Genomic DNA, 23,636 nt, shown 5'->3' with positions numbered 1-23,636 from the left:
GGGGGGGGGGGGGGGTTTCACGAGGCTGTGGGGAAGAGGCCTGCTGCAAGGGGTCTCCGGGCACCCCGCCTCCTCCTTATCAAAAGGCAGGATGCTGCCAGCTCCCCTAATGGCAGATTTCCCAGCTTGGACGGCTCCAGCTGAGAGGCCCAAAGAGCAGGCCGCAGCTCGTCTGGCTGTCAGCAGGGGGACGCCTGCTTGGACAGTCGTGTTTTATAGGGGTTTAACAGTGCTTTTTAATAGCGTCACGGGGCGGGAAAGGCGCACATGAACATTTCCGTCTTTTCTTAAAGACAGCATCCGCAAACGCCTCCTAAAACCGTATCCCTTCGGTCAACGGGACGCAACTCCAGATCATCCTTTTCGGCAGTGCGTCGAAGAACTTACAAGGAAGCGATTGGCGGCAAGTATACCGCTTGTGCTGCGTGTGCATCTGGATGCAAAGTGAAGATTAACTGCCGCAGCACGTTCTTTGGAGGATAAGGAGGAGTACCTAGCACAAAGAAAACTGCTCGCATGCGGAGCGGTGCATTCGTAGTAGACTTGAACAACTGTTCTGCATCAACGTGCGATGCGGCGGCCTGTATCTCCTCAGGTGTAGGGAGGGGGAGATTCCGTATCTGGCTGGAAGAAATCCCTATTGTCCATGTGCCACGCAGATGATCGGGTTGTCTAGCCTGACCCTATTGGCCGTAAATCAGATGCCTGGGGCATACAGAGGGTAGGGTTTTTTTTGGTGGGGGGGGGGGAGGAGGTCCTACTTCTGCCTGCTAGGCTGCAACAGGGTGGAGGAATCGGGTCACCGGCTTCATGAGGAGGATAATAACGCTCCGTGCGCGTGAAACCTCGCATAAAAACTGTTATCGGACGTCTGGTGTTACTCCCCGGCGTAACCGTATATCTCCGAGGAGTCAACCCGCCGGGCTGTGGGAAAGGAGCGAGCCCTTTGTCGCGAGCTGCTCGGCGCGCTCTGGGCAAACGCATCGCCCCCGGCAAAAGCGCTTACTCGGCTGGCGAGATAAAGCCCCGACGCCGTGTTTCCACAGCTGCCCAGAGCGGGTTTCGTCCTTGGGAGGGTTCCTTTTTCTCGCCGAGCACCTGGCTCACGAAACGACGTCAAAGTCTTTCCTCGTTTCTTCACCAGTCTCTGCCCTTCCAGGGTGGGAACTGGCTGGGACGCGTGGACTCAGAACTTTGGATATTCGCAGCAAGACGAGAGGTCTCAGAGCTTTTTTTTTCCCGGTATGGTACAGTAACAGGGTAATCACTGTCCCCTCACTTCTGCTGAATGTCTCAGGTCTTCGTGGCAATTACTAAAGCCAGGTCACTCATTCACCAGCTGCCATGGAAACCATTATTCGCTCCTGAAAGAACATATGAGTGCAGTATACTGTGGTCGTGAGTAAGGAGATGGGAGTTGCTGGGTACAGGGAGGCGAACCACAGTCTGGCACAGTTACGTCATGTTTCAGAGCACTGTTTCAGTCACCGGAATACGTCCCCCACAAACAATGAGAAGCACTTACGAACAAGTAAGCCAAATGAAGACAAAACAAAATGATCCAAATGGCCCTAGGCCTTTTCAACGGAGGTGATAAAAAACTGGCCCCTGAGAGCTACAGTAACCTCTCCCACTGCTGAAACAAACCTTTTTGGTCAACAAATAAATATCATAAAGAAAGAAACGGAACTGAACTGCTCTCGATGTCTGGCAGTTTCCGCTATGATGAAATGATTTATGGGTTGTGGGGCGGTTGCCGACTGCAGCTGCTGCAAACGAGCAAGGCTGCGACTGGTCGTTTCTGCCACACCCACTGAGGGCAGCCTCATCACTCAACCCAGCAATAAAGGGACCCGTTTACACTGGGCCAGGCCCGGTTTTACTGCACCCCTGCTCCATGCAAGACCACTTAACGGGCTTACTGAACTTAAGAGACTTTGCATACTCATTCCTCACTCAGGGTTGACGAAGCAACGTTCACTTGGAATTTGTACGCTGGGAGGGGGGCAACCTTGAGTGACGTCCCGGTCTGCCGGCGACACCCTTCAGCGCCGAGGAGAATTCTAGGGACTGAAGGATAAGCCTCGTCTGGGTGAATGTCATAACTCCCCCCCCCCAAGTCTGGAAAGTGACAGGATGCTAGGCGAATAATGGTATCCATGGCACCCAATGAATGTCAGCTATTTCCTTCAGAATTTCAATTGTTTGTGAAGTGACATGCTTTGAATGCTGTTGTTCCTGCAAGCAGAGTGGTCTCAGCCTTGTTTCATAATAATAATAACAATAATAATAATAAATGTGCACTACAGGGCATCTTAAACAATATAATGCTATGCAGGCAGAAATGTATCCTTCTCCAAAAAACCCACAAGGAAGTGAAATTGGACTCAATTAGGCAAACGCAAAATGTGGCCCACCAGCAAATGAGTTCCATGTGAGCAGACAAACTGCGGCTCCTCTTCCTCCTCCCATCTCTAACATGTGCAAGCAATCGCAAACGCACACTCGCGTCCAGCACTGGGACACCCGGACCCTAGCAACCAGCTTAGCCGTGCCCTCCATCCCACAACCCCACAAGCCTGAAGACGCCAAGATATCATATCATATCACATCATATCATATACACTGCTCGAGGACACGCCGTGAACGCTGAAACCACCTGTTGCGTTTCCTGGCACCTCACCATCTAATCCCAAACTGCCCCGGGTTGCGTTTTCCAGCTGGACATCCTCAACTGGTAAATTGCCATTTGTCAAGCAAAAGACATTTCCTCCAGTCACCCCTGAGGACCCAGGGTCGATTTAAAGAGAGGGAGGGCAAGAGAGAAGAGACAGAGAGAGAGAGAGAGAGGGGAGAGTAAAATGAAGAGAGAGGGAGAGAGACAGGGAGAGTGGGGGGGAGGGGGGGGAGGCAGGGGGAGGGATGGAAGGAGGAGAGACGAAGAGGGCAGGAAGAGAGAGAGCCTCACTGCAGACGTCCGCTCGGCTTCTCTCGTGCGCTGGACCGAAATCAATCTCCACAGCCGGGCCCCTGCGAGCCATCTGAAGAGCCTTTATCTCCGCGAGGCCTACGTGGCGAGCGGCGCTCCAGGATTCGTCTTCTGGTCGTTTCAACAGCGACCGCAGGACATCGCGGCGTTTCCTCTCCCCCCGTTTGAATCAATCTTCGCCAGCCAAAAAAAGATAGCACGTAGCGCAGCTTGGAGCAATTCGTCATTCGCGCGTCTTAGATGTTTCAGCGTGTTAAAATGTCAGACAAACGCACTCAGAAGCTGACGCACAGACACAAACACAAACAGACACAAACAGACACACACACTGGTGCACACACACACATTCATACACACACACTCCCTTTCTCCCGCAATTCAATTTGCTTTAGTGACATAAAACAGTACATTTTGTATAGCCAAAGCATACAGTATTAAGAAACCATACATTTAACACTGAAAAATACTTAAAAAAAAACAAATGAACAGTAACCACACATGAAAACAAGAACTTTTCTTAGATAGAGGAGTTAGAAATGCTAATGGAAAATAATCATTAATAAAGCACATAAACAATAAATCTAGATTAATGACAGTAATGATAAAGATGCTGATGATAACAAAAAATGATCATATAATAATGCATAATAAAGAAAACAAAATAAAAATAAATCACTATGGTAGTGATCAGGTGATCCGTGTCACTCACTGTCCTTAAGACACTGGCAGGCAGCTATGCATCCCCTCTCCTCTCCTTTTTTTTTTTGGAAAAGTCAGTGTTCCAGAACTCCATTGCTTTCAACTGCTGATTGCTGCATCAGCATTAAAATGTTCAGTTAAGAACATTCTGAGCACATTTGTGATCTCACAACATTAGGGGTTAATAAAGCAAAGATATAAATCAGGATTTTCAAAAGTTTAATTCCCCCCCCCCCCATCAAAGCGACCGTGTCTGCAGGGTGTTTTATATCCACCCCGACGGGAACAAAAGGCCCGGGTCACAGGGGGGTCAGGGGGGTGAGGACAGAGGCGGCGTTTGAGCGAGGTTTTGGCTACAGAGCACTACTTTGTTGTACAAGCCCCAGTCTGCCCTCTCCGACTGACACCAGCCGCCCAGACTGGGCCTGGCCCTTCAGCCCCTGCCAGCTGACACATTTTACACCCTCTCTCCCGCCGCTGCGGAGGAAGTCGCACCGCCCGGAGCCGGCTGGGGTGCCGAGGGGCGAGGGGGCGGGGAGGGGGGCGTTCGCAGGGCAACGAGAGGGGGCCAAATTCAGCACGGTGCTGTGAAAGCCCCATCCCTGCTCCGCCCCTTGCTGTAAATTATAATCCCACCTCCCCCCCCTTGCTCTCCCCCCCCCCCCCCGCTCACCGCGTTTAGCGGCTACCCAGGCTAACTTCGGCCCTGGGGATCGTTCCTCGTATCTCGCGACGCATCGGAGCAGATCTCCATCTCGCCATCACAAAAGCGAGGGGGGGCTTCTGAAATTATCCCCATTCCATCCCGGTAATCAGCGAAGGACTCTCGTTCAGCCTGAGGTCAGCCTGTCCCCGCGTGGTGGCGTGCCGCGTCTGGTCTCGCCGCTGCCTTCGAGCGACGTTCCCCTCCCCCCCGCCACCCACCCACCCTCGAGACGCCCTCGGCCGCGTCGAGACCAGACGCGGCACGCCACCGCGCGGGGGACAGGCTGACCTCAGGCTGAACGAGAGGCCTTCGCTGATTACCGGGATGGAATGGGGATAATTTCAGAAGCCCCCCCCGGCGCCCTAGATTAGACCAAGGGGCTGATGTAACCTCGCATTCAAACGGCAGTTAGGATTCAGAAGCTGACAGACGGAATGCGTAATTGCAGCAGGGGGAAGGCGCACGTCGTGAATGATAAGGTCATCTTCAACAGCCCGATTGGAGAGAAAAAAAAAAAGTCCACCGCATTCCGTTCATTAAGCTTTCATCACAGACCAGAATTGGGATACCGGACTGGCGCATCACCCTGCTTTTTAAAACACAGGCTTTTTTGTGCGAGTGTGTGCGAGTACGTGCCTGTGCGTGTGGGGCTCCCAAGGTTCGGTATTCCATCGTGACCAAGTCGCTGCCGACTGCGGCCAAGCAGCCTAGCAGGACAGAGTGTAATTGTATGTCCAGGGAGGGAGGGAGGGAGGGAGGGATTCAGTTTTTTGGGATCATCCTCATCTCACTGCAAAGCAGCGCTTCCTCTGGTCAAGTGGACACTATAAACAGGCCAGCTGCGCGTCAAGCGTTCTGCTCCGATACGCTGACTGAGCGAAAAGTGGCGGCGGGTGAGGTGGAGTTTTGGAGGACAGCTAGTGCTTTTCAGTGCCGTCTAGAACTCATGCAGCAGTCAGACAGAACCAAGTGTCTGACTCAGCATTACAAATCCGGAGAAAGACAGCACGCACCTGGAGGCTACCCAACATGCCAACAGGAATTGCGTGACTATACGAGGTTATATTGACTTTTTAGAAGGAAATATTGCTTTATCAAGAAAATCTTTGGACATTGTCTGCAAAAAACTACTAGCTTGCCAAAAAGGCACCTGCTGGCTGTAACATAAGGGGTGCGATTCCTCGCTATCCTACCTGTGAAAGTGGGAAGCGAGCAGCATGCTGCTTACAACTCGACTGTCATATAAAAGAGGGAGGGGCTTAAGGGGTGTGCTGGAATGCATCTACTTCCAATACTGTTCTGCCCAATGGGAGGACGTCCTGTTCGGTGAGGTAGTCGGGAGGGCGGGTCCCCGGCCACCTTCGCTAACCCCGACCGCTCCCGTTTATCTGACGCCCAAACCCTTCCCCGCTCCCCGCCACAAACGCATTTCATTGGCTTCACGGTACACCCATTTTGCCACACCCATTCTCCAAAGTCACACGCACAAAAATGAAATGGCCCAGCGATGCGGCCAGATCACTAAAATACTGGCAGCCTAACAAGCTTTAAAAGTGCATTTTCATCGGTTGCCGTAGTGGGTCGACAGCAATGCGAATTCCACCGCCCGCTCAGACACAACAGGGCTATCGTGAAGCGTAATCTCATAAATCCTCGCTGGAACTGTAAACAAGTTGTCAGGCAGAAACGCCGCAGAACGGCTGACGAGTTTGTCGCTTTTTGTCATAAACGTCACCGAAAATTTACGCGAGAAACGGCAGAAGGAAATCGCCGGCAACACTGGAAAGTTACGGACGGCCAGCCCGATTTTCTGACCGCTGACCACGACCACTGCTTTAGTCACATCTGGAAAAAAGCCCCCCCCCCCTCCCAAAAAAAAAACATCAAATAAAGGCGGCACGTTCCCTTTGAAGGTCCACCAACACGGCTGCCACGGGTTCAAAACCAAGCCCTGCAATTATTAACATCAGCTGTTTATCTCTTGTCATGCAACGAACGGCTCTCCGAATCATACCCTAAGGGAAAGATCTTCTCCTGTTACAAATTCCCCCCCCCCCCCTCGCAATCAGATAAAAAAAAACATCCAGCTGTAGACACGGGAGGGAGGACTAGCAGACAGCCCGGCCGATCAGATCAAGATGCATTACTAAATAAAGTAGGCAAAAGAAAAGCAAGTTCGAAAATGCGTTCAGCGGTGTCTGTGTGACAGAGACAGAAAACGAAGAAGACGCCCCTCTCCAGACGGGCTATACTGGGACGGAGCATTATGAAAGCGAGTCTGACACACACTGCCACGCTCCAAAATAACCAACAAACAAAAGACCGACGTACAGACGTACACAGTGGACAAGCAGCCAGACAGACGGAGCTCCAAGGGTAAAAAACAAAACAACAGCAAAGGGACAGAAACGGCATCAAGAAGTCTATTTCTGCAACGTTAAGGCAAAAAAAAGCCCAAAATCTAAATATATGGAGACTCCGGCAAGTAAATATTTAATGGCAGAAGAATATTTGAATGATGATTCACTGTTTTAGGCTGGCTGAGCCTGGCAGCCGACGGAGGAGGAGCTGAGCGAGAGAGAGAGAGGGAGCGAGAGAGCCTTCAGCTGCACTGATACAGAGAAAAGCCACGTCAGCAGGAAACCAAGGCTGTCAGGGAACGGTCTGACTGTCTGGAGCAGGGAGAGACGGAGCGAGAGAGAGAGAGAGAGAGGGAGGGAGGGAGAGGGAGGGAGGCAGGAAGGTAGAGAGACGTGGAGTGGAGGGACTGCGAGAGAGCTAGGGAAGAAGGGGCAGGAGAGAGGAAAAGAGGAAGGGAATAAAAGACGAAGAGAGGGGAAGGGAATGAAATGGAGGGACTGAGAGGGGGAAAGCGGGAGAGGGCGACCGAATCCCCTTGCAGGGGGGATTCCTGTCGACGCAGGGAAAGTGGGCTGCCTAAATGAGGCAGCAAAAAAAACACGCTCTGGCGCTCCGGCATTTAACTCCCCCACCGGCGTTTCTGCAGCCCCTATCTAACACCCCATCCCCCCCCCCCCACCCTCCTGCTGCCCTTTCCCTTTTAGGAAAGCCTCTGCAGAGCTGCACTGGCCCTCCTGGGCAAGTGGGCGGGAAAATCTCCACGCCCCAAGCCCCCCCCCCCCCCCACCACCCCCTCTCCTTCAGCCGGGAAGGAGGAGGAGGAGGAGGAGGAGGAGGAGGAATGGGGCCGTCCTGGTGGAGTGGGGGGTCAGTCTGGAGGGGGAAGGTGAGGAAGTGGCCCAGCTGGGGAACGCGGGGACCCCGGACGTGCCCAGACACGCCTCGCGTGCCTCCGCCGCCCGGCTCCGCGTACCGCCGCGGCGCTATGAGCAAATGACCTCCCCAGCTACGCCCGCAGCTGCACACGCTAACGCTGCGCTCACAGCTACACGCAGGGCTGCTCCCCCAGCCGTGAGCACCCAGCGCAACTTCACAAATACTGAGCACCCAGGGCAACTTCACAAACACTGACCACCCAGGGCAACTTCACAAATACTGAGCACCCAGGGCAACTTCACAAATACTGACCACCCATGGCAACTTCACAAATACTGACCACCCAGGGCAACTTCACAAATACTGAGCACCCTGGGCAACTTCACAAATACTGAGCACCCTGGGCAACTTCACAAATACTGAGCACCCAGGGCAACTTCACAAATACTGAGCACCCAGGGCAACTTCACAAATACTAAAACCCAGGGCCTCTTGCTAAGTACTGAAAACACAGGGCCTCTTCCCCAGGATGGAGCAAACAGGGAGGTTTCCCCCGCACTGAGTGTGTTATATGCTGCTAAAAGGAGGTCAAGTCACCACTACCCCTTCTTCATAGCACAGCTGGAACCGGGCTGACTTAGGGCCACTTCCCGTTATGAGTATTTTATTAGTCTGTGGTGCGGGCGGCGACCGACGCAGGTCGTGCTGCACACTGATGTGGCTGGCACTGACCTAAGCACACGCATCAGCTAGAAAGCTGCGCAGACGGTCAGAGAGGGAAGCTGCGGTGTAGTACACTCACACCCATCAGCATTGACGCTGAAAACCGCAGAGATGCAGAGAAGGAGAGAGAAGCACACTGCCACGGTCCATTACAGGGACAACTAGAGCAGCATTAACATAATACTGCCCGTGTTTTTCATCTCTGGAAGACCAGGGCTGAACACACAAGCAAACATCATAATGTCATTCAAATACGATTCAATTTGCTGCGATGTCCTTCAGTGAGACACCGTTCCACTGATAAGCATTTTACGAATTACGCTATTGGCTGAAGGCGCTACACCGGATAGCTCTTGCGCTCCCTGTGCTTGCGGGTCAGAGTGAAATCATTTCAGGGAAGGGCGAACCGTCTCCAAGCCTGCCCCAAACAAACATGGCGGGGCACGTTTTGTCCGCCGTGACCTCAATCGGGGGAGAAGTGACGGCGCCGTCCGTGCACGCGAAACGAGGGCCAGCCCTGGGGGGCGTTTACCCCGCCCCGGTCCGGTCCCTGCAAGCATCAGCTTTCCCTGTCTGAGATCCAGTCAAAACACAGCCTGGCTTACGACCGCCACGGAAGGGGGCGGGGACGGCGCACGGAGCACGGAGCACGTAGCCCCGGAAACGCCGGGGCGCAGAGCGGGACCGGCCGCACCAGGGGGCGCAATTCAGGAGTGGGGGGGTGGGGGCGAAAGGGGCGGCGTCGGCGCTTTCGTCCGCTGCCGGGCCTCGTCTGGAACGGCGAGGGGCGGCGGCCGGGTTCGAGGCCGCCGCCTCCCGCCCGCCCGCCCGCCGCCAGGCAACCTAACGCCCGCCGCCAGGCCGCCGCTGTCCCCGCTCCAGACGCACTCTCTCACCCCGCGAAACGTTCTCGCCATTTGAGCCCCGGCCAGTAGATGGAGGAGGAATTTCTGGTCCGGGGCTGGGAGAAGGAGGAGGAGGAGGAGGAGGGAGGAGAAAAAGGGATGGGCTTTCTTTTCTTTCTTTTTTTTCCCCTCCCCCTGCTGTTCTCTTTTTTTTTCCTTCCCTCCACGGCCCGGCGCCGAGGCCAAGTGAAACAGCGACGCAGGAATATGCAGCAGACCCGACGGCACGAGCGGCCTTTCAGGAGGGCCTGGCCAGTCACAGGGGCCCTTGTTCGGGAATGACCCGCACCCGGCGCGAGTTTCCTTCTGAACTCGCATCCCGCGTCCAGAGCGGGGGGGGGGGGGAAACAAAACGGCTCTCAACCTCCTAAGTACCGACATATTTTTCCTCCACTGAAAAATTGCTCCTGTGCAACAAGCAGCCCTTTATGTTGCCAATGTCCGTGTGTCCAAATTTCGTTTGATTTGTTTGCTAAATAAAAAATACTTCATGTTGGAAACCCGGTGAAATCCACGGATGAGGCAATGGGATTTCAAGGGCGGGAAAAAATATGAATTTGATTAATGAGTTAAGAATTTCTAATGTGTTAAATTTGAAACACTGTGTAAATGTGCAGCCACTCTCAACAGAGTTCTCTCTCAGTGCAGAAGTCTGAGCATGCTCAGTCTGAACCAGGTCCCAGGGCTCCACTGGAGTTCTGGCAACTTTCTTAAGCCTTCAACAGGCAGTCTGACTGACACTTGCTTTCAAACACACATGAACACAGAAAAACTAAGATGGATATGAACAACCATACTCACAAATGCATGTACACACACACATACACACATACACACACTCTTGTGCCACTTGCTGTTCCCCTCTCTCATCCATACAAAAAAAGAAATAAGTCACTCACACACACGTCAACACTGACACACAAGTGGACAGACAGATCAAGAAGTCACTCAACCAACCAATTAATGAATCCTTCAATCAATGCAACACTGTTCGATGCTGACGAACCAGAGCCTGTGGAATGTTTTATACACAGGAGGTGCAAATATCAAAATCTGAAAAATGTGCTGCTGCATGAAGAAAGCAGGGAGACAGACAGCGCCATTCAGCAGGAATGCAAGGTAATTAGCGACGTTACTTCATCTTTCGGTTGCAAGCCTCAACTCAGAGGCGTTCCACAACGATGAAGCGCAGCGCACGTCAAATTATTAGCGAGCCGCTAGCGAACGGCAAATAGCAACTAGACAGGCTGCTGAAAGCGTTAAGCTATAGCAACTCCAGCAGGAACCTGAAAAACATCTCAAATAAAGAGTTCTTTCACTATACAGACTCAGAGCAATTCAGCCTGCGATGATTATCCCCTAAAGCAAAGACAACTGCAGCAAGTCGTTTGCTTATGCTCTCGTTAAAATTATATCATAACCTCAAATAAATCATTCATGTTTGTGTGATCATTTCAGTAAATGTCTATGTATAATTTACCATCAACGTGCCAATTTCATTTTTACACATAATCAACATTATATTTTTAACAGGCTCCTGGAAACAGTGATCACAGAGGGGGGGAGCAGTCAGAGAAGGACTACCAAAATAAGCAAGAACATGAAAACTTCTTGGCTAAAAATCCCTCTTTATGTAACAGTAGGAGATAAGTTTTTTTTTATCATTTTCCATTTTTCCAGGTCCTAGCCATAGCTCAAATTTTATGAAGCTAAAATGACTTTTTTACATTGGTATGAAAAATATACACTGTGTCTGAATCGTAAACAACACTTTGAATTCTTTCAAGCTCATCTTTTCGTACTTGTGAGGAAAAAAACAGAAAATAAAATGATTTGTATGAAAATGGGAAAGAAGTAGCCTAACTACATAGCATACAGATTCACTGATAGGAAGGCATACGTGCCAGGACACATGCGCATGCGTACACACAAACAGGTGCACAAACACACAGGCACACATGCACACACACACATGGACACACGGACACACACACACACACACACGGACATATGCATGTACAAGTGCACACATACACATACACACAGGTGCACATAAACACACGGACACAGAAACACATACACACGCACACACACACAGGCGCACATACAGATATGGACACGGACACACACACACATGCACACACACACACACACACACACACACACGTGCACACAGGCGCACACACAAACATGTACACACGCACACACACACACACACACAATCAGCAGGGTATTGGCAGCACACACTCCAGGCCTTGTGTTCTACAAAGCCGTAGCTGAGGACAGGAGGCGGCAGATTAAAGGCCAGTGCTGCTCAGTATCTCACATCAGAACAATAGCTGAGGGTGTTATTTATGTCTGTGTGATCCTCTCAGTCCGCAATGCTCAACAATGCCCTTCTATTGCCGAAGGCCCGCGATCCTCCGGGAACAGAGATGGCCGTCTCCCAAGGTTAGCGTGGCCAAAGCGGACGGCTCCATCTCTGTCCTGAGACTCAAAGGTTTACAGGGAAGGTCTGCGTCTGCCACTACAGGCCAAACACGTAGTAAAGAAATTAACAGAGGCTTCTTCTTGCCTGCTACAAAGGTAACAAGGACATTTTTTACAGAAGACGTAAGCTGTGTTTTGTTTGATTTGTCGTTTAGTGGCAACAGTTTTTTTTTTGTCCAGAAAGAAAGAACTCTGCAGACGACCAGCTGGTAAGAACAGAGAACCTGTGATGAAAGTACATATAAAAAGAGTAGCATACTATTCTTGTACAACAGTTCTATGGTGCTGCGGGAGGGAAATTAGAGTACGATGCACGCCAGAGAAATGTTAAGCCACAACCATTAAAGAGGAACGTGTCATGAGATGCACACCCATAAATAGAGACACCGCCAGAAAATATAAACACACAAGGACACAGCAATACTGTCTGGCTGCTACTGCACCTACTCGAATTAGTCATTATTGGGAACAGATTTACAAACCCCTTGAGAATGAAACTGTGGATACTGTAAACTGTAAACTGTGAAAAATAAGCACACATACAAAACTGTGTGGGGGGGGGGGGGGCAGTTGGTGTAAATAACTACATATTGGCTGGATACATTTTTTGAAAAATGCGCAAACTGATTCAATGTGACATTTACGACAGAAAAACAAATCGCTGATTCTATTGAAAATGCTTTGTCTACTTCTCTCCCTTGGGACGACATTTCCTTTCCTTTCAGTCAATTACGGAGGGTTCATTCTACACCGCCCAGGCCCAGTTTGCTAGTTCTATTGAAAGAATATGATCCACTTGAAAGAATATGCACAGCCCTAGTATAGATATATTCCGCAAGTTTCCTGGAAGATATATAGCACAAGTTTCCCGAAAGCAAAAGCGTTTAAAAATACCATCAGACCCAAATGAAACCTCCACTACCATGGAGACCCGGCAAATCGCATTTTTTTGCGCAGGCTGCCAGTGATGCGATTTGGCGCGCTGGATCCTACGGCTAAATTACTGTTTGCACGGAGAATGTGTCCCCCTCAGCAAAACATGCAATTAGAACGAACGAAGCGCTCCTCTCACGCTCGCCTCTCGGAATAAAGACAATGCAATCCGCAAAATTACATATAAACAATATAAATATGTCAGGTTCCCCTCCCCCCAGCCGGGGCGAAAGGAATATTTCTCATCGTCGGGTGACGGAGGGATGAAGGAGCGTTGAGAAACGGCACGGGGCTTCGTTACGTGCTGAACACGCGGGACCCCGTGCTCAGTAACGCACTGCTGCTTGGGAGCTCTCTGCAGCTCTTCGAACGCTCAGGCGTTCCTAAAGGCGTCGTACGATGCGCGTCACCGCGCGCGGCGGCTCTGCGGTTTAACTGTTAGGGAACTGGAGGCCGCGGGTTCGATTCCCAAGCAAGGCACTGCTGTACCCTTGAGCAAGGTGCTCGACCTGAATTGCTTCAGTATATATCCAGCTCTATAAATGGATACTATGGAACAATGCTAAAGTTGTGCGAGTCGTTCTGGAAAAAAGAGTGTCTGCTAAATGCTTGCAATATAACATGGATGGCATAGCATAGATGGCACAAACAGAATTCCAGACGGGAAGCCACACCTAAGAGCTCAGAGAACACTGGCGCACAACATTCTAAACCTGTCGTACACACTCCATGTGCATACCATGCCCTCCGGTTACTATATTCAAAGGATCTTTGCAAAAGATGTGCTGTACATTTCTAATTTGATCATGGGAAAATAAAGCATTGAGCCTAATACAAAAAAGCTACATCACAGGGAAAATGCATCCAAACCACTTGGAGTTCCCCACGCAATACATCCAAGAGCTACAAGGGGTTTCAATATTCCAGTATATGAGCTAATGGCAGTGAGCTACATGGCCAAGTGGAACAAGTCCCAAAAATCGGCCATTTTTAAAACTGGTCCAAAAAACGAAATAAAGCAAAATGAAAATAGGACGGCAAAGAGATCGCTCCGTGGGGAGGAGACGTTTCCCAAACATCCTGCACGTACCGCCTTTATCAGCACAAAAGAGAAAGAAAAGAAAAAAGAAAGCAAATCGCCAACATCTGCCTGAATGCGGGTGACATGAAAGGCCTTCTCGCTTGATAAACTCGACGAGCGCTGACCAGATGATGCAAACAGGAAGTGGCGAACATCTGGCCGGGAGAACCACATCAATGGCGCCGAGCACCGGAGCCCTCCATTACCGCCGCGTCCGCGGCGAATACCTTAGCGTGGCGGAGATGAAACACACCTCGGGGGGTGGGGTTTAGGTTACCTGCCTTTTCGACTGGACCGGTGATTCTCCTTCTGAAGCTGCCTGTGCCTTAACTTAGAGGTGCAGAAACAAAAGGCTTCTTTGCTGATCTCCCATTGAAATGTCCACACCAGCTCTGCAAACATCACGCGTCTCCCCTTTCAAACTGTAATGGTGTAAAGGCAGCTGGAGCACTTCAATGAAACCGAAAACTCAGGGAAATTGTCTGGTTGGAAATTTTCTAACTGGCCTCAGGCAAACTACTGGTGGTCTGGAAGTTGGCTAGCATTATAATAGGAATATGCCATTTTTCCTCTTCCAGTATTTATATTTAATTTCACATTTCAAAGGGGCGGCAGAAGATTCCTATTGGTATTGATCAAATATTTTCGCAGTTTCAGACACAAGCATGCAAATTTTCTTCACAAATAAAAAAAACGGCGGGGGCAAATCGCAAATATTGCCCGCGGCTAGTGCAAACGCGCAAACAACAAACACAGCCTGCCCCCCTCTTTGATGCAAGTGTGGGAAAACGGGAGAGCATTCCTCCACGGCGAGCGAAGGACGGCGGGGCGGGGCCGCTAAACCCTCAGCTAAAGAGGGTCGCCCTGTTTAAACACGGCAGAGATTACAGCTCCCGGCTTCCACTCTAATTAGCACGCAGATACAACAGGCCGGGGGGCGAGTGTAAACACGGGCCCCGGGCCCCGTCCCGTCCCATCCAGCGCCCGCGAGCTGCCCCTCGGACCGGGATGGGGGGCTTCCATGCTCGCGCTGGTGGGGTGGTTGGGTGGGGGTGGGGGGTGGGGGGGACCGGGACGAGTGGGAACCGTGGGTGATCAAAATGGAGCGGAGGGGGTGTCGCTTGGCCCAGGCTGGGAAACCTACACAGGGGCTCAAAGGGGGTGGGGGGGGGGGTAGAATCAGGCTGAGATAATAGTCTGAGAGAAGCCCAGTGAGTCCGCCTGAGGAACGGAGAGTTTTTTAAACTTCATTTACATTCAGCCGTCTAGCGGAGGCTCCTATCTAGACGGGCCTACAAAGCGCATGCAAAAAAGCCGGAGCGGGTACAGAAAATCTCCGCCGCGCACAAACTACACACCGACGAACTCGACGCGTTCTGCTGACACGATGCTCGATGTTTCAAGTGATCAGAGAACTGAGGATTAAAAAGCGTTTTCGTGTTTTTCCATTTCGCTGCACTCGTTGACCCGAAGGACGAATCGTGTCGTTGTACCGCAGGGGAGCGGGTCATTGGGTCGCCGTTGGTTACGAGATCATTTCGACCCACTCGGGCTCCGCCAAATCACATGATACGTATCATTAAAAAGTTCAACGTTTCATATTTTACTGAATTTATTGTTCGTTTGGCATTCGTGAGTAATGTGACACAAAAATGGTTTCTTCTGTGTTCTGCTCAAACTCAAGTAAAAAAAATTCTAAAACACTTATAGAGACTTAAAACCTCCGCAACCCTCAAGCAATATAGATCGCTTATTCCTTTCCGGCATCATGTCAATTGCAGGTAAAAACGTTTTTAAAATACATAATTATCTGAACTAAAACAGAATCTAAATAAAAATCTTTTTTGACCAAATATCACCCCTGCCAACCCCAGCTAGTTGAGGTCTCACAGAGAGAGTTCTGCTCTGCACTGTGCAAAAGCCAACAGGCCAAGACCTAAACAGCAGTTACTTTATATAAAATCTTAAATCCAGGGTACTGCCTTGAGGTTAGGATAATGACAAAGAGGCTCCTTTCTTAAAAGCCGTTTCTGTTAGCCTACAGGATGCCTGCCTCAGCGGTCTTTGCTGCAGACTCCAACCCGGTGACCTTCAGCATACACATGCCTGCTTGCAGTCAGTGCGTTTGTACGACACATACACGAATGAACCTGGATGCAAGTTTGATTGTGAAGGCAGTTGCTTGAGGGGGAAATTAGTGTAACAACTAGTCAAATGGTTTTAGCTATCAGCCTTACGCGCAGACATTCATTAATGAATCTGTAAAAAACAAAGCACAATGGATTTACCCTGAGAGGGGTATTTCCAGTGGAAAACATGGCTCTGTGTGGTTTAGGAGGCCTATGAAACCCTACCGGGATAAAACACTGTACCTTGCTTGCGTCAGCATACCCTGAAGCTATTTTTTCCTTATTAAATTACAGCAGTTGAGATTGACTAACAAGGGGAGTGTGTGTGTTTGTGTGTGTGTTTGTGTGTGTGAGCGTGTGTGTGCCTGTGTATGTGTAAACAACACAAGGTGTAAACATCCAGGTATGAATATTTTAGTCCCAAAGTAATTTTTAGATTTAATAGTCCATTCATAAAACATTTTTAAAATTCCACGTGCGTGCATTCTTCTCCTGCCCAGGACACAACAGCAGTTTTTCCAGGCATCTTTTAACAGACGTCAGACAGTTTGGGTCATTCGAAATCAGAAGCGGAAGCCATTCCCCACAAATCCACTGATGCCCTGAACCCTTATCGGACCCGTGTTTTGCAGTTGCTCCAGTGACCTTCGATATGCACTTATTGTACGTCGCTTTGGATAAAAGCGTCTGCCAAATAAATATAATGTAAGGTAATGTAATGTAACCCGTCGAATGGAAGCGGGTGGGGTCGAGTTCTGTGTCCCCTGCTTCTCTGAGCCCGGCATGTTCCATGGGCCAGGCCAGCTGGTGGCAGGGTGCAGAACCCATACGGCCCCGCCCTGGTCCTCTTTAACTCCGGGAAGGACCGAGAAACAGCCACGGGCCCGGTGTTATTCTTCCCTCCAGACTAAAGCAAACACTGCTGCGGACAGAACTTTCAGAGGCATTCCAGCCGGTCGGACCCTTATCCCAACAACAGGCCTTTCGGGGTGCAAGCGGGACGTCAGAGTGCACCTAGGGGTTTCGACTGGAAAACCTATCGGTAGTTTCCCTTATAGTAACGAACTAGCGTGTACATACGCATTTTGTGGCATAAAATAAGCTAACACAACCAGCTGTTATAAAACCCAACAGAGGGTGCAGCAGGTCATCCAGTACGCGTCATACCTCAGTAGCCCTAACAACGAATCTGACTGCGGAACGCGCGGAGGGCCAATCGAAACCTTTCCCTTTGTTTTACTCTCTCATCAAGCAGCTCTTGAGGACAGAACTCGGAGCGTTCATTACATTACATTACATTACAGGCATTTAGCAGACGCTCTTATCCAGAGCGACTTACACAACTTTTTTTTTTTTTTTTTTTACATAGCATTTTACATTGTATCCATTTATACAGCTGGATATATACTGAAGCAATTTCGGTTAAGTACCTTGCTCAAGGGTACAACGGCAGTGTCCTTACCCGGGAATCGAACCTGCGACCTTTCGGTTACAAGTCCAGTTCCTTACCCACTGTGCTACACTCCGTCCTTCATCTCGACCAGCGCCCCCAGGTTCTGAGCGCTGCAGTGCAAACAATGACCCGAGACCAGAAGTCGAGAACCCAAGCCACGCCGATTGACCGTAACACTAGTTCCCCGTCATGTTCCATTCTGGCTTTTAGCAAGATCGCTGCCTGCAAACAAAGATTCTGTTCAGGGCCCCGGAGTGCGCTCCCTTACATGACCCCGAGCGTGGCTGCGACCAGAGAAATGTGCCAAATTTGATGTGGCAGCTAACAAGCTGTTGGCTCCCGTGACTGCGAGTTTAGCCACGGACGACAGTCCTCGGAAACCTAAAAGTGCAGAGAGATCGGGCCCACGGGCTTGGCAACGGTGGAGTTCACTGCCCTCTTTGGCACACATGACCCTCCTCTTTATGCCACTAATTAGAGTCTCTAAAGACCGTCTTGGCCGGATGTCCCCCTCCCCCCCACCGGCGCCCATATCTCCCCTCTTGGCACGGTGGCTTGGGGACTTTACAGGTAGTCTCAGGAATGCCCCTGGGGAGGAGGACGGGGAGCCGGAGGCCCCCTCCACCGGACCCCCCCACCCCCCACCCCGCCTGTGCTGCAGGGCCTCAGATGGTCCGAGAGAGTGGGAGGCAACAGCCAGAGGAAGATTGGTGCACTCTCTTCAAAGCATTCCATAGCCCTGCCTGTCCCTGCCAGCGAATCACTGGTGTTAACTCTTCCTTCAACGGCTCTCTCTCTCACACACACACACACACACACACACACAAACACATTAAATCACTTTCCGTCTTTAAAAGCAGGGCCTGTCGTCATCACTCTACCCCCCAAAGTCACACCAGATGATGAAGGTGGAGGAAGGACCCTGGGGGGGGACCACATGAAAAGCACAGCGGGGGACGAAGAGAGCATTACCACCAGCGCGAGCTCTTCAGCAGAGCCACGTCTCTCAACACTGCCCACACACACACACACACACACACACACACACAGCCACAACTACAACAAAAGCCGACCCAACATGCCACATCACACACACCACACACACACAGCCAAATAAAAAGAGGGACCCAGCATGCATCAAACCCCACACGCCAACCCCAGGAAAAACCACACACAGATATTCTGCAGCGCGAAGATGGCTTGAAGGGCCTGGTCGCGAAGGGAAGCTTCGTCCGCGCAGCCGGACGGCCATCTGCACACAATCTTCCCTCGCACCCTGATCGATTCGGCTTCCATTCTCAAAATCGCACCTCTCACAGTTCTGAGAGCCTATTCAATAACTGGATGCAAATGAACCATCCTGTTTTTCGCCAGCTAGTCTGCTCCCAAGAAAAGCGACATATGCAATGTTTGTCCTCCTGTCTGCAAACACGGAACACGTCTGTTGTTTCTTACATAGTAGAGATATCGGCGTACCAAATGGCCAACGGAAGCTCGATCTCCAGTGGAAAAGACGTTTAAATTTGAAAGATAAACAGGGTGACGAAGTGCCCTCTCTCCTCTAGCCTTGAAAATAAATATTTGTCCTGTAGCTTTACATAGTTAAAAACAAACATTGGACTTCTGATAAATGCAACAAAGTGGGCCTTGCATAAACAGAACGCTAAAGTTAGCAGGAATTCAATTTCGGGTTACTGAAGTGAACACAACAAAGCAAATTTTTCTCATTACAAAACTGTCCAGTTTATTCAGAATAATACACAGGTCTTAACATGTCTAGGGCTGTTCTGTTTAAAAGCATTGGTGGTATAGGGTGGAATTCAGGAACAGATTGATAGCAATCACATTTTGTATTTGCCATCACTTACAGTAATTACAAATATATATACTATATATATATATATATATATATATATATATAAAAGCAATTCAGGCAAGAAAATTCTCACCTGGGATTCGAACCAGCAATAAACTGCCTAAACTGCCAATACTTTAAACTACTTCAGGTAGCAAAACATCACGATGCATGCATCAATCAATCAATCAATCAATAAGCTCAAACGGAGCTCACGTAATGAAGGCACCAGATGCTAGCAGGGCCACATAATACCTTCCCTTTGAAGTTCATTATCTACAGAGCTACACCACAGCTTAAACACACAGGAACAAAGCAGCAAACCTCTCCTCCCCTGGCTCCTGCTGTCCATCCGCACACAGGAGGGATTTTTCCGTTCAGACCGCTGCGTAAAATAAAGGCTTTCGCCGCTCAAAATCAAATTACACACAAGCCCCGCGTTTCCGTTTAGCTGTAAAAACAACATGGATACGCGAAGCAGGAGCGCGCGCGCTCGCATTTCACGGTAACTCAACGCGCCGCGAAATCGCTCGCCGAGCCCCGAGAGCGCCCGGGTTCCGATCCAGAGGGCCGCTCGCCGTGCGGTCGCAACGCCGCTCCCTCGCACAATGCGGCCCATTCATGCCGCGACTTCGACTGCCGCAAGCCCCTGGAAATTTCTATCGGGCTTTAATCTCATTTAATGTGGTGGAGGGCTACAGTTGCAGCGGAGGATCCGTCAAATTGGTTTGATCTTTCAGGCCGAGGGGGGAAAGGCCCCGCGCCCAAAATCCAGTGCCTTGGCGGGTTTTTTGATGATGTCACCGAACGAAACTCGGAAAAGAAACACAGGAGGAAACCAGAGGGAGGGAAGGAGGGGCACGCTGTTTTGACATACCTTGAATGCACTGCAGAGATCCATCTTCTGCCCGTATGGTAAACGTTTCTCCCGGGTTGACTTGAACCAGGATGACCTGTAGGAAGAGAGGGACCATCAATCAGGTGACTAAAAAGAGTGGGGAGGGGGGCATTAACACAGCTGAGACCCACGTCACTGCAGCATCTCAACGACCAAACGGAGGAACCAGAAATTTAACCCGACAATTTCAGGAGAACAGGACCTAAAAGTGACCAGAACAAGAGCTCTCCCTGCCCCATAAACGCAACCGTTAGAACTGTACGGAACAGGAAAAGTTTGAGGCTTCTGACACAGTTCACAGTCATCTCCGGTCGGTTTCCCTGCACGTCTGAACAAAGCCCTCCACGTTCTTGCCTTGACGGGCGACACAAAGACGTTCTTGTAGTTCGGTTCACAACAGTTCTTCTGTGGTCGTTGAAAGCGATTAAATTTTCCGGGCTTTTCTACATATGCGCAGAAAGGAACAAAAACAGCCTTATTTTCACACACCTCAGCCTGTCTACGAAGCCCCCGGGCTCACGACTCGACCACAAGATGACACCCGCGTCGTCCTATCGCGTTGAGTGCCTCACCTTTCCCAGCAACTGGGAATAAGACCACTTAAGAGTGGCCCTGCTCGCACAGAAGGGTCCGCGGAGCGACGCGCAGGTCCTTACCGCCATGTCCTCAGAGCACACGTTGTTGACGGCGTATATCTGCTGGTATATGTGGAAAAGTTGCGCGGCCATTGCGGAGGGCTGTGCGAAAAGCTCTACAGGTGCGCTGCGATCGTCTCTGCCACCATTCCCCCGATGGCCGCGTCGCTCGCAGTCCTCCCCATCTCAGCGCTCCAGAGCCAAGCCAGCCAACTACTTCCTGCAGAACTGTCTGCTGCCGGGGGTTGCTATGGGAACCTGAACGTGTTCTACAGAGTCAGGCCAGGTTTAAAGAAGAAGGTTGAGAAAGGGAGGTGTGGGGAGGGGGGGGGAGCGGAAAAAAAAATTCCTACAGCATAGGCACCGGTTCCTTCCATCAGACACATGCTGTCTCGAAATTGCCACTCCTCCGCAGCCCCCCCCCCCCACCTCAACCCAACCCAACCAACCTACCGCACCGACCCCCCACCCTCTCGACCTCACAAATCTCTGACATGGTGCCCAGCTCCTGAGAGACAGATACGGAAAAGAGGAAGCGGGCGACATCATTTCCTGTCTGCTCCAGCCCTGCGGATATTTGTGGTTTGGACTTGAACGGGGGCCGGGGCCGGCAGCGGAAAAGCAAGGCTACAGTCAGCAGGGGAGAAGGGGAGCAGGGCCTCCAGTTCAAGTGGCGGCTGAAGCAGATGGCAACAAAGTCGTCTGGGCGCGCGCCCCGTTTGGAGGACAGGTCGGGCGGCGGCGGCGGCGGCGGCGGCAGGCATCCCTTAACGGCGGCGGACCGTTCTCCTTCGGACGCTATCTCGCGCCGCGACGGGCCGAGGTCGCCATCGACCGCTCCCGGCATCGCGCGGAACGCGCCGCGTTGAGCTTCGCTTCAGGGCTCAAAGAGCACCGCTCTCATTCAAAGCGATACGGACTGGCTGGAGCTCAGATACACTCGATCTGCTGATCTGATGGGGAATTGGAGAAAAAGCCTGCATTTCCTAGAGTCCATAAACTGAAGGTACTTTTTTGCAATCTTTGCTGGGCGTATGATAACACCATAAAAAGGCCTGCTCATAAGATGTACAAACTCGGGGGAACCCTCCGAGCACAACAATTGAATGAGGGGAGAGAAAATATTCAAATTCAACCGTTAAGCTTTCCGAATTTGAGCCTCGGTGGAAAGCCTGGACCTGCCCCACCCTCACCCCCATTCCCACAATCCCCTGCTCACCTGTTGCGATCCATCCCCGTTAACCATGTGCGGCATCATGGGAACCTCTCCGTTCAGTAAGGGCGGAGGCAGGTCCAGTGGTATCTGGTCTGTCATCATCATTGTGACGTACATTCATGGAGAACTTTCCTGGACTGCCTTTCTGGAAGAGAAGGAGAGTTCGAATTGAATGAAGCTGAACTGAGAGAGTAAGGGTTAGAGAGAAAGGGAGAGACATGCATTCTCCTGTTACAACCATAACGTACTAACACAGATTTATTTACATACTCAAAGTTAAACAGAAAACTAGTAGTTCAGAACTTCCTTTGACATAGGGATGAACTATTAACATACCATAAAGCAGCTCAGAATATTAAAGGGCCTAGATTGGAACATCTGTAACCTCAGAAAGAATCTCTGTTAACGCTTCGCTGCTCACAGAACTCAAAACATACAGTTTGAAATGATAAGATCACAAATATATTTAGGTCCTGTGCGTGGGAAAACAAAATCTTCTCTTCGGGTCGAGGGTAAAAAAAATTTTTTTTTTTTAAACTCAATAAATTAAACCGGTCGCAGACTCTCATGTTTCGAAACACCTAAAAGCCATCCAGGTTCCCAGTTGAAAGTTCCTTTGGGAGAAAGCGAGCCACGAAATATCAGACCACAGATCCGAGCGTCGCACGGACGACTGACTCCAGTCTTTCACTGCTCCACTGATTACTATTATTTTTTTGCCACTGGCTTCTTGGACATGACTCTGTAATGAAGTGCTGAGCGTCCTTCGTCCCTGAAGAGGAGAGGCTGAGTCACGGGCTGAGCCCAGACGTCATTAGCAGCTCCTCAACAGCTGTCACTGAGACGGACCCCTTCGGAAGGGAAGGCAACGGTCCGTTCTCTCTCACGAAAATAAAACATTAGCAGTTTCATAACCGCCGCTTTGCATGACTCATGTTTTTTTGGAGCGAGGCCCGCGAGAAGCTTTCGGTCGGACGCGCCAGGCGGAGGTCCGCAAATAGACTTGTGCTCTCCTGTCAGCGTGCGTTCGATCAAACACCTCACCGGAGGTTCCATGTTCCACAGCGCCTTGTGCGCTTTAGACCGAAGGTGGGATCGCTGCGCAGAGGCAGGAAACGGCTTTAACGGAAAACGAGCGGCGCGGAGCAGGAGTGGGGTCACACGGCGGGGCCAACGGCACTCCAAGGGGCCACGTGAGGCACCGCCGAGAAGCGAGCCGGTGGAGGAACACGACGATCTCGCTGTTCCGTCAGGCATTAAAACAGACGCCGCTTTGCTGGTAAATGCGACGAGGCTGTTAACCCCATCCCTGTGACCCCACGTGACTGTGGGTAAGGAGGCAGGCAGGTAGCTAAGAGGATGTGGGTTTAGGCAGTGATGCAGCAATTTCCTTGAAGGCACCAAAGCAGGTTCTCTACATATAGAACGATATGTAACGATCTGTAAAGTATGCGAGGTCTGCTAGGGAAATGTATGCATAACAGCAATAACCATACATAAAGAAATAGTTAAGAAATAATTATGTGGTTTAAGCACAATTAAACAGCTGCAAATGGTAAGAAAGATAAAAAAAAATACTGTGGACAAGCATCGCTTTACACTAGACACTAGACACTAAAGCTATAAAACGATGAGTGAATCTAAAAATACGCATTGACTTGAACCTTGGACATTGTGGGCTGAATGC

The 23,636-nt window shown here is 50.6% G+C and overlaps 1 protein-coding gene across 2 annotated transcripts in view; it reads right to left on the bottom strand.

The window, feature by feature from the left end:
• Nucleotides 1-23,636, bottom strand: part of fndc3ba (fibronectin type III domain containing 3Ba) — a 147,771-nt gene that overhangs the window by 91,324 nt on the left and 32,811 nt on the right. Inside the window, exons 2-3 of one of the 2 annotated variants that reach the window (XM_064338733.1) lie at nt 21,953-22,094; nt 20,078-20,153 (exon numbers count right to left, since the gene is read on the bottom strand). In XM_064338733.1, coding sequence (XP_064194803.1) covers nt 20,078-20,153; nt 21,953-22,066 — 190 coding nt within the window. In that variant the 5' untranslated portion in view covers nt 22,067-22,094. The remainder of the gene's footprint in view (nt 1-20,077; nt 20,154-21,952; nt 22,095-23,636) is intronic. The other variant, XM_064338734.1, reaches the window with a different exon arrangement.

The sequence above is a fragment of the Anguilla rostrata genome, chromosome 6, assembly GCF_018555375.3.
Source record: "Anguilla rostrata isolate EN2019 chromosome 6, ASM1855537v3, whole genome shotgun sequence".
In the NCBI taxonomy this organism is placed as follows: domain Eukaryota; kingdom Metazoa; phylum Chordata; class Actinopteri; order Anguilliformes; family Anguillidae; genus Anguilla; species Anguilla rostrata.
The sequence above is the reverse complement of the archived record's forward strand: the minus strand, read 5'-3'. Positions and strand labels throughout refer to the sequence as shown.